At 35.7% G+C, this 15,977-nt stretch overlaps 2 protein-coding genes across 2 annotated transcripts; one reads left to right on the forward strand and one right to left on the reverse strand.

Annotated features, from left to right (window-relative positions):
- On the forward strand, positions 7 to 6,757 carry LOC105165663 (auxin response factor 2). The gene is made up of 15 exons (XM_011084747.2): positions 7 to 271; positions 354 to 469; positions 769 to 864; positions 990 to 1,046; positions 1,142 to 1,297; positions 1,383 to 1,467; positions 1,889 to 1,979; positions 2,057 to 2,221; positions 3,642 to 3,761; positions 3,861 to 3,936; positions 4,056 to 4,227; positions 4,333 to 5,264; positions 5,348 to 5,538; positions 5,677 to 5,866; positions 6,113 to 6,757. Exons 1-14 carry the CDS (start codon positions 181 to 183, stop codon positions 5,846 to 5,848), a joined length of 2,520 nt encoding a protein of 839 aa, XP_011083049.1. The 5' UTR covers positions 7 to 180; the 3' UTR covers positions 5,849 to 5,866; positions 6,113 to 6,757.
- Positions 7,101 to 10,134, reverse strand: LOC105165675 (transcription factor ICE1). Its single transcript, XM_011084762.2, has 4 exons — positions 8,896 to 10,134; positions 8,166 to 8,405; positions 7,627 to 7,797; positions 7,101 to 7,443 (listed from the first exon to the last, which is right to left on the reverse strand). The coding sequence occupies exons 1-4, from the start codon at positions 9,958 to 9,960 to the stop codon at positions 7,360 to 7,362; spliced, it is 1,560 nt and encodes a 519-aa protein (XP_011083064.1). The 5' UTR covers positions 9,961 to 10,134; the 3' UTR covers positions 7,101 to 7,359.

Genomic DNA, 15,977 nt, shown 5'->3' on the forward strand with positions numbered 1-15,977 from the left:
AGATTTGCTCAAAATTCTTGTAAAGTTTATGTCCGTGATTACGTCCGCAAGCGCGTGATTGTCTGGCTTCTCGCGTTTTCTGCTTGTTTCCCGGTGGAGTTTTCTGGGTTTTGAGTGTATATGTTTGTGGGGTTGGGAGATGAGAGATCTGAGTAGTGATTACTGATTACTCTGTCTGAAATGGATGCTTCTGAGGTGGTGATCAAGGGGTATAGCGAGACCAACGACTGTGATTCCGGACCGGAAAAGGGAAACTCCGGCGCCGGGAAAGGTATTTTTGGTGTAACTTTTAGAATTTCTTTGCTGTTTTTGACTGTTTTTTATTGACTCTTGTTGGTGTGCTTGTGTTGTAGTGGATGCTGAGACGGCGTTATACACAGAGCTATGGAGGGCTTGCGCAGGTCCTTTAGTGACTGTGCCTCGTGAACAGGAGCTTGTTTTTTATTTTCCTCAGGGCCACATAGAACAGGTCTTCCCTTTGTTCTTTTCAATTATTTTTTTTCCGTGTAAATTAACTTCTTCCGTTTATCTATTTCTGTTTTCTTGGGTGGGGGTCGGTGGTGGTTTGGGTTTCGGGAATTTAACCGCTCAGAGTAATATAAGGTAGTAATAGTTCCTATTAATCCAACTTCCAATTTTGGGTGTCAGGGGGTTGAACTGAATTTTGTCCATGTGGTTGATCGAGGAGGGTTTTTGTTTTTTTCCGTCTAGTGATAGGAGTTTTTTGTTTAGCTATCTGCTCATATTTTCTGGGGTTTTGTTGAGTAGGTGGAGGCATCTACCAATCAAAGTGCAGACCAGCAGTTGCCAGTGTATAATCTTCCTCCAAAGATTCTTTGCCGAGTGGTTAATGTCCACTTGAAGGTACTGAAACTTGAGGAAATGATCTATTGATTTACTTGGTTTTGTGTATTCTACATGGTTATACTGCTTCAGAGGTTTCTATGTTTTGTATTTTTATTTTTGTTTGTTATTTCTTGTGTGATTAGGCTGAGCCGGACACGGATGAGGTGTTTGCACAAGTTACTTTGATGCCCGAGCCTAATGTAAGCTAGTCCACCGTACTTAATGTACTTGTATGAGTTTTCTTTTCTGGTTTGATGGTTCTTGGATTATTTCCGAATGAAATTTTCTATTGCAGCAAGATGAGAATGCAGTAAAGAAGGAACCACTTCCCTCTCCGCCTCCGCATTTTCATGTTCATTCTTTTTGTAAAACTCTTACTGCATCGGACACAAGCACCCATGGTGGGTTCTCGGTGCTGAGACGGCATGCTGATGAATGTTTGCCCCCACTGGTTAGAATGAATCTAGCTAAAGTTTGTTGAGTTCTCTTGGGGTCAGTTTTTGATGTTTGTTATAGGCTGTTCTCTATTATGACAGGACATGTCAAGGCAACCCCCCACCCAGGAATTGGTGGCAAAAGATTTGCATGGGAATGAGTGGCGATTCAGGCACATTTTTCGTGGTAAATTTGCAATAGTTCTCAATTATTGATTGGATTTCCATGTCTTGGGATGACAAGTACCATGTGCGTCTGTTGTTGATTGAACCAAACGGAGATGCATATGCATTTTTGTCATTTTATTTCCAGAAATTAGGGATGGAGAAGTAATAATAGGTTAAACGTGTGAAATTAGTTTTTCGAATAGCCATTGCATTAAAAAACATTGAGATTTTCTGAAACAAGTTTGGAATTAATAACTATAATGTTCTTGGTCAAAGTTGAATTTGACTGAAGTAACAAGATACTATTAAAAGAAAAACTAGTTTCAATGAAATGATCTCAAGTATTAGAACACGTTTTTGATACAGCCAAGATATAATAAAAAATAGCAACATAAGCAAATCCTTGATTGGTAATTTTTTATTCATTTTCCGGATGCCAGGTCAACCGCGTAGACACCTCCTACAGAGTGGTTGGAGTGTCTTTGTTAGTTCAAAAAGGCTTGTTGCTGGGGATGCCTTTATATTCTTGAGGTTTGATGCTGCTCTATATCACCAGCTATTTGCATAATAATATCTATATTCCTGAAATGGATGCTACACACTTTCAGAGGTGAGAATGGTGAGCTGCGAGTTGGAGTCAGGCGTGCCATGAGACAACAGAGTAATGCTCCATCATCAGTCATATCTAGCCACAGCATGCATCTTGGTGTTCTCGCAACAGCTTGGCATGCAATTCAGACCAAAACCATGTTCACCGTGTATTACAAGCCCAGGTGTGTGATAAGATCTCCCCGTCTATCCCTCTTCCTCTTTGGTGGATCACCAACTTCTGAAAATAAGTTGGTCTAGGGAGCAGGAGCTGATTTCTTTAATAGAAATATATAATATTAAATATTGATTATAACAAGTGTAAAAAACATATGCTACAATATTTTAATTTAATGTCATGAATATATGACTTCATAATATCTTAATTATTTATCTAAGTTAGTTTAATATTAGCATGATTGGTAAAAGTATACAGTATAACATCAAATTATCCAAATACTTGCACATAATTTTGTATTGTGCAGTATATACCAAATCAAAGATATATTTGTTGATATAAAGTTTTTTTTTTTAATTGGAGTATATTGTATGTTAATTTTAATAAATAGATAAACATAATTTTCTAAAAGTAAAATGAGAATGGTCACGAAAACACATATTAAAGGTATGATGATGGCAATTTAAAACTGTAAATCTTTCAATTATACAAAAATAAAAAGAAGAAATTTTTAAACCAAGCAGTGATCTCATTTTAGATATATATATTTATATATATATAATATGAAAATAAATAAAATTGTTCAATCATCATAATTATTATTATCTTTAAACTAATTCATGGAAATTACCAAAGTTCAACATAAAGCAGTAAAATAGAAATATTATATATTATGTATCTTAGTACAGTTATATAACGCACAAATAAATGTAAAAAATTATAATTTAGTTGTTGGACTTGTTAATTACAGGTACAAGCGATTACAAATTGATATTGAAATATAACAGTGAAGTTCATATGATTATGTTAAATGATTATTCACAAAAAAATATAAAATATTACTAAATTGTTGATTAAGCTTATTTTTGTATAGATATTTGATAATATAAATAAAAATAACATATTATATTATTATCTGAAAGTAAAATATGAGGTATTAATTTAATTGTAATCAATGGTGAATTTTGAATATGAACTTGATATAATATTGAATATTAGTTAAATATATAAAAATACATACTCTATATATATATAATGCTAAAAGAATACCCTCTCAAAAAAAAAAAATGCTAAAGAATAGAAATAATTTCCCTTTCGAACACAAATGCCTATGCTTGAGCTCGAGCCGGCTCACTCATGTTGCACCCCTAAATTGGTTTTTACATATTTAATGAATTGGCTCCTTTGTGTTTCTGCATGAAGAATGGTATTGAACCTTGTTACAGGAAAGCATGTGAATTTTCTATTGTTAGAGACATACGACTTAGATATATGTTTGTGATATAGAAACATGTGTGATATTGTACCTATATGATTTAAGTATATGGGCCATTGAAGTGGGTGAATGTTGGTGAAGAGTGGATTAGTTTTGTATGTTCGTCCCTGTGGGTACTGACTATCCTCCATCTGATGTATATCTGTCGCAGGACAAGCCCAGCTGAGTTCATTGTCCCTTATGATCAATACATGGAGTCTGTTAAAAACAATTACTCAATAGGAATGAGATTTAAAATGAGATTCGAAGGTGAAGAAGCACCTGAGCAGAGGTAGGCAACATCTCAGCATTCAGAAGAATTATCTGTAACTTTATGATGTATTCAGTCGCTGATTATTTATGCATTTTTGGTTTAATATTAATATTGTAGGTTTACTGGCACTATTGTTGGTATTGAAGATGCTGATCCGAAAAGGTGGCCAGAGTCCAAATGGAGATGCCTAAAGGTATTCCTCAATCCTCTGGAATCTGACAAGAGTCGGGATCCTCTCCTCCCAACACCTTCTTTTAAATTGTTTTTCTATATGTTATTCCGAGAGGTTTATCTCAAAATTCTACTTTTAAGGTGCGGTGGGATGAAACTTCAACAGTTCCTCGACCTGAGAGAGTTTCTCCCTGGAAAATAGAACATGCTCTCTCTCCTCCTGCATTGAATCCACTTCCAGTGCCCAGACCAAAACGGCCTCGACCAAGTGCCTTGCCCACATCACCTGACAGTTCTGTTCTTACTAGGGAAGGTATGTTTTGTATTTCACTTTGTTTGAGGACCTTTTACTACTGCTACATTTTGTTACATTCAGCTGTTGAACAGATCTGTTTAACCCATTGATGATGCAATATAGGTTCGTCTAAGATGACAGTAGACCCTTCACCTGCCAGTGGGTTTCCAAGGGTCTTGCAAGGTCAAGAAGTATCGACCTTGAGAGGCAGTTTTGCTGATAGCAACGATTCAGACTCTTCTGAGAAGCCATTGTTGTGGAACCCTTCATTGGATGATGGGAAGATCGACTGTGCTTTAAGAAGAAATGAGTCGGATATCTGGTTACCATCAGGACGGTCATCATTCACAGATTTATTATCAACTTTTGGTTCAAAAATTAGTTCGCCCCGTGATTTCAGTAGGCGTCCTGCTGATCAAGCAAGTTATAAGCGACAAACACAAGAGCGTGAAGCAAAGTTTAGCTCAATTGGAAACACCTGGTCTATAATGCAATCTGGGCTCTCACTGAATCTGATGGATTCTGGCTTGAAGAATCATGTTCGAGGTGCTGATACCTCTTATCAAACACATGGAGATGTTAGATATGATGTTTTTGGAGAATTTTCCATGATTCCTGATTCTAGAGGTGAAAATCAGCAAACAAATTGGTTAATGCCCCCACCTGTTTCATCATATCATCAACCACCAGCTGCTCATTCAAGAGAGCAGATCCCAAGGTCTGTGATTGCACAGCACCATGCCCCTATGAAGCCAAATGAAGGGAAATGCAAGCTCTTTGGTATTCCCCTCATAAGTAACCCTGCACCAATAGAGCCTGAGCCAGTACACAGAAATGTGGTGATTGAGCCATCAGTTCATATACCGCATCTCGTTCATTCTCATCTATCTCCTGCAATTGAATCTGATCAAAGGTCTGATCTATCGAAGGGCTCAAAAGTGTTTGATTATCCAGTTGCCACTAGTGAGCAAGACAAGCAATTTCATACCCTCCCGCCGGTAGCTAGAGACCGAGAAAGCAAAGGTCATTCTGGTTCAACAAGGAGTTGTACCAAGGTTCTCATCTGGGACACTATAATTTTCACATCCAGGCACAACATTATTTACTTTATTTCTAAATTATATTCGTATAATTTCAGGTTCACAAGCAGGGATCTGCCCTTGGTAGATCGGTGGATCTTGCGAAGTTTGACAATTATGATGAATTGATTTCTGAATTAGATAACCTTTTCGAATTTAACGGTGAACTTAAGGCAAGGAACAAGAATTGGCTGGTTGTGTATACTGATGATGAGGATGACATGATGCTTGTTGGAGATGATCCGTGGGAGTAAGATACCCTTCTAGATCTCTGGAATATGTCAACTTTTTAAATTTTATCTTATTTACTTCAACTTCATTATAGTGCAGTTCAATTTTATTGCCAACTCATTTCTAGTGGTTTATCTAAATATCTTGTTGAATACAGAGAATTCTGTGGCATGGTTCGCAAGATCTTAATCCTTACAAAAGAGGAGGTCCAGCGTATGAGTCCAGGTACCTTCAATTCAAAAAGAGAAGAAACCTCATCGGCAACAGAAGGTGTGGATGCGAAAGAAGTGAAAGATTTGCCAACATCATTGAGCCCGGATGATTGCTAGTTGTCTTCCTCTATCCTGGTAGTCATCTATGCTGAATGATATTTATTTCCCTGCATACAAATTATCATAATTGCATGTCTTCAGAGTTTTTTGGGAGGGAATCAGTATACTTCCCTGTTTCATTGTCTCATATATTTGGGTTGGGGTGGGGGGGAGCAGCAGGGGAGGGGTGTACGGTGCTCTCCAATGGATTGAGCAAACAGCACAAATCATGCAACTGCTGTAACTTGAAGATCTAATGTTTGCCTGCTATCAACCACACAGGTATAGTGCAGGCAAGGAAGGAGGCTATAGATCCATCTGACTTCTGAATTTTGGAGGCATCAAATAGTGAGACGCATATCATCCCTTCAGCTTCTGGATGACGGGACTCGCTTATATATAGATGCAGATTCTAGTGTTTGCAATTTTGAACCCTTTTCGGGACCAACATATGTTTCCCTATACTTTATTCGTAATACACATGACAAAGTATGAGCACGGTACCTGCCGACCGACTACTCAACCACTGTATATATCGCCATCTTCAGTTCTCCAGCCTCGGATGTAATTAAGAACCAAATGCCATCTGGTATGCTCTAATTCCAGCTGTTTCTGATTTATAATATAGTATATGGGTGTTGGCATTACTCTATGGAGCTGAAGATGTATTTTTGGATCGACGTTGCTTGTGGTTGAAGCACTCTTTTGTACAGAGAAATCATTAGTTAAGTGTTCTGCTGGTCTAGTATAAATCTGGAGTGGTAGTCATTTTTCCATGTTCATTGAGTATTCATGCTGCTTACAAACACTGCAGTCTGTCTGATTAGTTCTGTTTCTGCCACCATTGAACAAGGTGGAAGTTAACTTATTGTGTGAGGTCACTTTCTTCAATTTGCTCATCTGATTTATGCAGTTGTGCATAATTTACATTTTTCTTTTAATAAAATACAATTCATCAAACCATTCTGTATATTCACATATCAATGCTAATTAATTAAATCCATTAGTAATTTCAAATTGAAGAATATGTCTAAATAAATAAACAAAACTACTATAAAAATAAATATACATTTTTTGGGTATTTTATATTTTACATAATTGTTTGTGTTTCAGTTTGAAATATGAACATAATCATTAATATTATATTTGACTACTCTCTTCAGGATAAAAAAAATGTGGGGGCAGAAGAAGAAGATTGAGAGAGAGGAGTAAAGGTATTTGAAAGGAAAAAATGCGTATAAGCTAGGAAAACATAGTCAGAAAACAAACATATAGAATATAAAATTAAAATTCCGACGGGGTTTATCTAAACAAGTCAGTCAGCAGAGTTCTAACTTGTCGTTCTGGCTAAAAAGCTCAAATCTGTAAACAATCGAATAACTTGCCAAAATTCTGGGTAAGAAACTTGAATCTCTGTGATTGATCCATGCACGACAGAAAGAGAAACCGGCTATATGATCTACCAGGGGCCATCAAGATCTGGGGGTCTGTCTACGTTGAGCTCTTTGCATTGGACTGTTAACATGCATCTAAACCATCCCAGGAAAGCCGGCTGAGTCCAGAAGCACGGCCTTGATCTGATCGGGGTGGAGCTCATGTCCTTCCCGGCATTGCTGACAAAATCCCAACAACAAAGAAATAAAAATTAAAAGTTTGCTATGTTGGTAAAGTAATTTCTGCATTAAAAAGTTCAAGCTTCTATCTTCAACTGAAGGGATGGATGCACAAGTTCTTTGTGCGTGTGTCGTGTATGTCTAAGTGAGCGAGATTTGCAAGTAGAAAGCAAATATGGTTACCTCAGCTTGAAAAATGTCCATAGCGAACCCGTTGAAGCAGCTAATAACGGCTTGCTGAATGTCTAGCCCGAGGTTGTCGATAGCCCTCATCGTGGAGAGTAGAATGCCTGGGCTGCAGCAGCAGAACATATGGATGTTTACGCCTCTTCCTTCTCGTAGCCTGACCTCGACCTGTTCACATTTTCACATGAGTCATCAGCTCTAATATCTTCGTAAACAAAATTAAATAAAACAAGACCACATAGTACGGGGAATTGTCAAGAAAACGAGTGTAAAAATGATAAAGATAGAATCTCTCCTTTTACGTCCTTACATATGTTAAGTGACCATCTTATCTAAAAGTTTTAGTTGCTAGAAATATCTTTTAAGATGCTTCCCCATCTACTTTGTGGAGTCTTGCATATGAACAAAATGAAACTCTTTTTCTGTGGGAATTCTTGTTCAGCCTAGCTGGGATATTATGTTGAATAACCACATCATTTTAAAACTTAAGCCCATAGAGACGAAGATCATTTAATATTTAATATATTTGGCATTACCCTTGCTGGTTGTCCTGTGGGGCTTGACAAAGGACTCACAAATGCACGCGGGCTACTACGTTCTTCTTTGATACAGGCAGGAAGTCCGGAAGCCATAGGCGACAAGGGGTACAAGGAAGCAGCCGGAGTCAGTGACGAGCTACTAGGGGTCGACTCCAGTTCATTGTGGAGATCGTTTATCTTCTGCAGAAGTTCTTTTAGATAATCGATTGCATCCCCTAGTATAGAAGCCCTGTCCATCTACCAAACAAGCACACCAAAAACATTGCGCCAGTTAATGCAACCACAGTTAATGAACTAGAAACATGAACGAAACTGATACATCTTATTAACTGCTGACATAAGTGCATATTCAGTATCTCATTCAGTTCATCGGTGTAGAAATAAATTCCAAAACTTTTGAGTTATAAATAACAATATCTTGTGTTCCTTGTCTGCAGACCAAAATGCAGAAATCAGTTCATATATTCCATGTGAATGAATTAAATGCTATTTGTACAACATTAATACATATGCCTCTGTCAATCAAAATATGCCAATCAAACGATTTGCGACTCATTGATGAACAAACCAGCAAACTGCATGCAATGAAGGGGAAGTGAAATACAAACACCCAAATCAAGAAATGGAACAGAATGGCTTATGAGAGCTACGCCCACGGCTAAAACATGTTGAAAACGGAATCATAATCCACAAGAAACTTGCTGGTGCAGAGTTTCATATTTCATACCTTGCTGATCTTGGGCACAACCGACCTCAACATGTAGAGCCTATCATTTAGCTTCTTCCTCCGGCGCCTCTCCGCCATCAAATTCTTGGCCGGTGGCCCTTTCTTCTTGCCCTTCTGATCCCCGCCTGTGATGGAGCTATTACCGCCGTTCTTATCACTCTCTTCCAACTTATTGGCAGAACTATTCTCAAACACTTGATCCTCAGAATCATAGTTCAGATTAGTCCCATCAATACTGATGTCCTCAAGATCATCCACACTACTCGCTTTTCTCTTCTTTTCATTCACCTCTCCAATAGCTCCACTGCTCGGAGATTTTAGACTCATCTGATTAACTAAGTTCAAAGACCCCAAATTGCTGCCAAGATTTCTCCTAAGGGCAGCCCTCTTTTGAAAGAGAGTTGGCTGTGCTCCAACTGAAGCAAAATTGTCAAGTGGCTTAAGAATCTTGGGCTTATTAAACAACAAAGAACTCCCACCACTACTTTGAGGCAATTGAAGGAAACTATTAGCCCCAAATTGAGGATTATTAGGGCACAAATTCAAAGTACCCAATAGATATTGAGCCCCCAAATCACTCAAACCACCACCACCACCGCCACCAACCAAAATCCCACCCCCCCTATTTTCAAGAATCCCATTCTCACAGCCCAAATCAATAGTTCCCTCAAAAGGGTAGTTGGGGATTGTTTGGCTTAACGATTTTTGTGGCAAGAAATAGCTCACCTGATGATGAGATGGATCAAGATTGTTGAAAACTGAAGCTGATGCTGCAGAACAGGACGCAGAAGAATCCACTGCCTGCAAAAGCAGCTGGTTATTGTTACCACCAGACTCATTCAAGAATGAGATGACATGCTGGCCGCCATGCATGGCGCCCCCGCCCCCGGCTGCGGCGTTGGTTGTGTACCAATCGTCATCTTCAGCTTCAAGCATGGAATTGAATGTACAAAGCGCACCCATTTCCATGTCTTCATTGTTCTCAAAACCACCATGATTATTGCTTTTAGCCCATGAAGCAATTTCCTCCTCCCCGCTTCCTTCAATCCAAACCATGCTGTTCATCCTTCCTTAACTTCTCCCACAAGAAAATTGAGAAAAGAATCAAACTTCTGCACTCAAGAAAATCCAGTGGGGCTGAAGTAAACCAAGAAACAGGGTTTCTGATCAAGAAAGAAAGACACACACTGAGAGAGAAAGACAGCCCTCTTTATTTGAGCTAGGAAACGCGACAAATACACATAAATACTACAAGCTTCCACCTAGCTCGGTTATATATGTGTCATCATCACATAGGGACTAGGAATACACACACATTCACATATACATGTGTGTACTTATATATATATATATTGTGTCTGTATGTATAGATAGCATGGGAGGGATTGCATGAACAATCATGATTCTTGGAAGTTTTGTGTAGGTACTGTTGATGGGCTTTTATGGGATACACACACACACACATTTATATATATATATATATGTACATATATATATATATTGTTCAGGAAATTAAGCAGACATGATTGCTGGTTTTTGTCTGTAATTAAGAATGTAAAGCAATCATGATTAGCAATGCAGCTAATTATTATTTGAAGGAAAAACAAGGCAAAGAGTTTTTGAGATTTTTTAAACTGAAACCAGCACAAAAAATGCTTTAGTTCATGAGGATAAGTGTGATGCGGCCCTACCCTTTCCTCATTTCTTCACTTTATTATGGGGATGTTTGTAAGAATTTTTACTTTTTAAAAATATTAAATTAAAGTGAAAGGATGATTAAGAAATAAAATTTGTGATATTGAATGGATCTGTTTGCTTAAAAAAAATGTTATGTTGTCAACTTATTTATATATAAGATCATAAAACTATAGCTTAATTAATTAAGTCTTCGCTGAAAAAAAAAAAAGAACAGAAAAAGACGAGAATATTAGTGGGAAAAAAAAACGACGATATTAACATTGTCACGTATAATATATACTAAGTAATAAGAATTATTATTCTGTTGCTGCAATAAATTTTACAATTTTAATAGTGACAATAGAGTTGAAATAGATGTTACAATAGAGTTTTCATTTATATATAGGAAATGAGTTGATGAATTGAGCAGTGGGCAAAGTTGCGTTTCAAAGCATGCATGGTGGCGTACGTTGGATGATTTGAACTACCAGAAAATTTGTATTGATTGATGGTCTCACCCTCACGAGAAACCCGGCTTCACTCTCTCTCAAACCAAAAACCAAACAATTTAATTTATAAAAAACAATATTCCAGAAATTTTACAGGTAAACAAACCTGTCATCACGTACTATGCCTTTAAATTCTACCATCTTGTCATTTTTTTTAAAGTGAAATTCTTATGCTTAAATCTGTCCATCCAAACACTGCACTAATTAATTTACAATTTGAATTCGAAAAATTATCACTCAAATAAGTATTTCTCATTTTTTTAAGAGGGTTATTACATAGAAATGTGATTTATTCTAAAAGTTGATTAAATAATAACCACCAAATATTCAGTATTTTTTTAAATAAACTTTCGTATTCCGAAGTCCATTTAGAATGCGTGGCCAAACAAGTCCTATTCTTGCATAAATAACCCCACGAAGTTATAATTTTTCTCGGGCGTGATTATTATTTTCTTTTAATGTAATAATTTATAATTTGAAATTATTATTTATATAATAATCTGACATGGCTAATCTTGTAATAAATCATTTTTATAAAAGAAAAAAAAATGAAGCAAATTAAATAATAAACCATATAATTATTAATGAAGACGAACATTTATGTGTAATAAATGGCTCTTCCCAACCAATTGCATGCATAAGAGGGATAGGAAATTAATAATGAAACATGGTACAATATGTGTAGTTTAGATTTTAAAAAAAAAATAAATTTAATACAATGAATACTTCCCCCTTCTTTTCTCGTGAATTATTAAATGTTGCTTATTTTTTCAAGAAAAAAAAAATCATATATTGATATGTTATAGTTACATTTCTTGAGATTTGATATAATTATAAATAATCCATCGTTGTTTGTGATATTACAAATACTCCTCTTAAATGAAAAATAATTATGTAGCACATAAACAATGAGGTATAAAATACTACTTTATATCATTGCTACTTTTTTTTTAAAAATAGAATGTTTGAAAACATGTAAATGAAAAAAATAAGGGTGGATAAAGTAAATAATCTTTAGAGGATATTAGTCCATAAAATATTTCTAAAAATTTTAAAAAGTATATAAAATTATCATTTATAATTCAAAAAGACATTTTGATCATTTCATCACAAAAAAAATGGGCAAAAATTTAAAGGAGATTTAACAGAATGTGCTTGTTTTTAGACCAATGTTAAAATAAAAAATATTAATATTTTTTTCTAAAAATAATAAGGTATTTGAAATTATACAAAATCTTGTTGGTGGTGGTTGTAATTTACCCTATGTTAAAAGAAATTAAAAGAGACAAATAAAGACAAATTCACAAAAATGTGATGATATATCTATATAAATTAAAATATCAATATTTACATTTCCTCTTAGTGAAAATATTATTATTTGATTAGTGTTAATAACTGTAATTTATAATTTAATTAGAATTGATTCGCCCCTAATGGGCCGGCCCACTTTCCCAGAATCCCAGGCCTTGCCCTGCCTACACATAATGGGCTTTCTGATGAGCCAAAGCCCAAGCCTTCTTGACTTGGCCGCAGAGCAGATTCCTTTTTCCTCCAATTGAGGTTAGTAGGGCTGACCCGACCCGCTTAAAATAACAGAGTCAACTAAGGGTGATCATAAAATTTTATAAAACAACCAAATCAATAACACAATCAGCTGGACGCATTGAAGAGAGGTTTTTTGAGTGGTCGCAATCTGTTCCTTGGATTTGATGGGTGCCATCTAAAAGGGCCGTTTGGAGGTCTTCTTTTGGTTGCTGTGGGATTAGATGGCAATAATGGATTGTATCGCGTTGCTTATGCTGTGGTAGAGGCGGAGTGTAAAGAAAGTTAGATCTTTTTTTTTCACTTATCTTCTTGAGTGAAACTTCTCATACTCTTTTTCCTCCACCGCTCAAAAGATTGGCAAGGAGACAAAGATAAAATAGAAGAAGAGAGGTCGGTGAAAGTCGCACGAGGTCTAGTGCTATAAAATTCGGTAGATGTAACAGTGTTGGCCATAACAAGAGAACTTGTTAAAGAGCACCTGTCCAAAAAAAAGAAAAGAAAAGAAACTTGTAAAAGCGGTTAACCGCATGAAATTCTTTTATTACACAATTTAAGATCTATGTACTTTAATCTCGATTTGAACACTAATTGTCTTTTTCATTTAGGATGATAATTGTGACATTCCTTTGGCACAAAATTTAAAAGCAATTAAGAAAAGGGACTTAGAAGGTGGACCAACTTCTCAATCCTCTTCAACTTTTATTTATGCTCATCAACTACAAACTACTTATAAATAATCATAAATGAGAAAATATTAAAGTATTTATTCGAAATATAAAATATAAAATAGAATGAATTATGCAATAATTCCCCATCACATCAAGTACAGAAAATAGGGAAAGCAAAATGCAAGAGAAATTGGTGGTGGATGTGGAGAAGTAGGCTTTTGCCAATAATAATGCATAACAACAAAACTATAAAGGCCCCACAATTGCTTGATATTTTCATTTTCCTCCCCATTCTTTCCATCTTAACTTATGGCCCTACTTTTTCCAAGTCTCACTTTTTAGCCCTTACTCCTTTTTTTTTTTTAAATATATATATATATATAATTAACAATTATTTCTTTTCAAATTCTTGGCTTAATACTCATATATCAAGCAATTTTTCTCACTATAAATTATAGAAAAATATTTACTATTATACAAACCGTTCATGTTTTCTTCTTCTCTATGTAATTTCGCATGTGCTACAATTTTATTTTATAGATTTGTTTTTCTTGTCGCTTTCTATAATTTTAATATAATATTTAAATTATTTTAAATATACATTTAAATATATCACACGTACTAGTTTAATTATATATGAATATTTAACACGTGGTTAGATAAATTGAAGGAGATAATTGGTGTACGTAATTTTTTTTAATTATCATGTATAATTATTTGAATTGATTTTATGTTTATGATGAAGAATGCTCGTTTGTTTTATTTATAATTTTTATTTTTAAATATTTTGAGATACCCCTATTTAACAATTGAAATGATTTTCATGTAATAGTTTTCTTTTTTCCCCTTTTTCATAATTCAAGAAACATCAAAACTATTTTCTTGCTTAGATATTCCCATGTTTAACTTCAAGCAGCACCCTTGGACAGCAGCCAATGAGAATTCACACAACAGGGGCAAAATAGGCAACAAGGGACAAAAATCTCAGCCATCAACTACTCGAATCCAACGGCTCTCATAAGTTTTCCAGTGATATTTCTCTCTGTATGACGGTGCAATGTGGTCAATGGACGTAGCGTATAGGGAAAAAGAAAGGTATATGTGAAGATAAAAATAAAAAAACAAATACGAAAAAAATATCGATGAAGAGAGAGTGAGAGAGGAAGCAATTATCATCCACATCTATCTATATCTCTCTTGTATATCTATATCTTTTGCCCCCTCGCTCTTGGAAATCCGACCGACCATCTTGGGGTCTCTTCTCTTTTCTCTCTGTAAAACTCCAGAGACCCTTTTGCTGTTCTCTTTATCTTTTTTGTATTCGCCTTTTTCTTGATTTATTGTATCCCGGACCTTCTTTTATTATCTGTTCAGGTGAGGTGTTCTTGTACTTGACCCGATTTATCGACTTGGGTTTCAATTTTGAGTTACGGGTTTTGTGTTAATTTGAGGAATTTGGGCTTTTGTTTGGAAAAAATCTGGTCTTTTTTTAGTAGCTCTGGGGAGATTTTATAATTTGAAGTTGTTGTTATTGGTTTTTGAATTCAATTATGTGTAATCTTAATTGTTTTCTGTTTACTTATGCTACGGTGACGGGATGTTAGCTATTACGATGGAGCTGTGTGTGGATTGTGTACTTCTAGTGTTAGTTATTGTAGTTGTGGGCATTATTAAACATTTTTTAATCTCTTGTGTATTGAACGTGGATAATGTCTTGATTTCATTTGAAAGCATTTGGGTCCAAGCGCACTTTGTTCTTGCCCAAAAGTTTCTGGTGGGATGTGGTTGTTGGTTGATATGTTGACTTTTTGCAAAATAAATTGGATGATAATGGTTCAAGTGAATTTTGTTGATTATATGTGTACTTTCCAAAATATAAATTGCATGGTAATGCTTGAAGTTGCGAAGTTCAAGTGCGTATCATAGAATCTTCTCACCCACCGGATCATGTGTTAAATCATTTTGGCATGTATTAGGATAGGAACACTGTGTTATCATCTTTGCATGAATTAGACGATTGATTTATGGAATATGGAAGTTAGATCATCTGGTTCTGAGGGGAACTTTTATAGCATATATCCCTTCCGATTACACACTTTTCTGTTGTTCTATGGGGAAGAATTTGATTAATATGAAGTTTCTGGTTGGTTATCTTATTGTTTAACTTTTGAATGATTTTTGTCATTTCCTGTTCTGAAGATGCAAAGTAGATAAATTAGCAGAATAGTTAATCATACCTGTATACAAGCTTTACGTGTAATCAGAATAAATTAGCACATTGTTTTTACTATTGCCTTTCCATGGGTTTTTATGCACCAAGTGTGGGTATTTCATATCTGGAATGTTACTATGAGCTGTTTTGCTCCCAGCTATCTGATTGATATGTCAACCTATGCAGACCCTTCATAGGAGGATATGGCGCGTGCCTTAGTTCAATCTACCAATTTGCCATCTTCAGTTGGTTTTGTAAATAATGGACAGTTCGAGGGATCTAACAAAACAAAAAAGGCGTCAACAATGCTCTGCAATTCATGGTCGGCTCCCGTAAGGATGAGAAGTTTCTCAGGACTGCGTGGAGCTAATGCTTTGGATGTAATGGTGCAGAGAAGTGGCCAGACACTCCAATCAAAGGTAGCTGCAACCAACTCTGGCAAGCGAGGAAGAAAACTAAGAATGGCATAAC

Source organism: Sesamum indicum, linkage group LG1 (genome assembly GCF_000512975.1).
Source record: "Sesamum indicum cultivar Zhongzhi No. 13 linkage group LG1, S_indicum_v1.0, whole genome shotgun sequence".
Taxonomy (NCBI): domain Eukaryota; kingdom Viridiplantae; phylum Streptophyta; class Magnoliopsida; order Lamiales; family Pedaliaceae; genus Sesamum; species Sesamum indicum.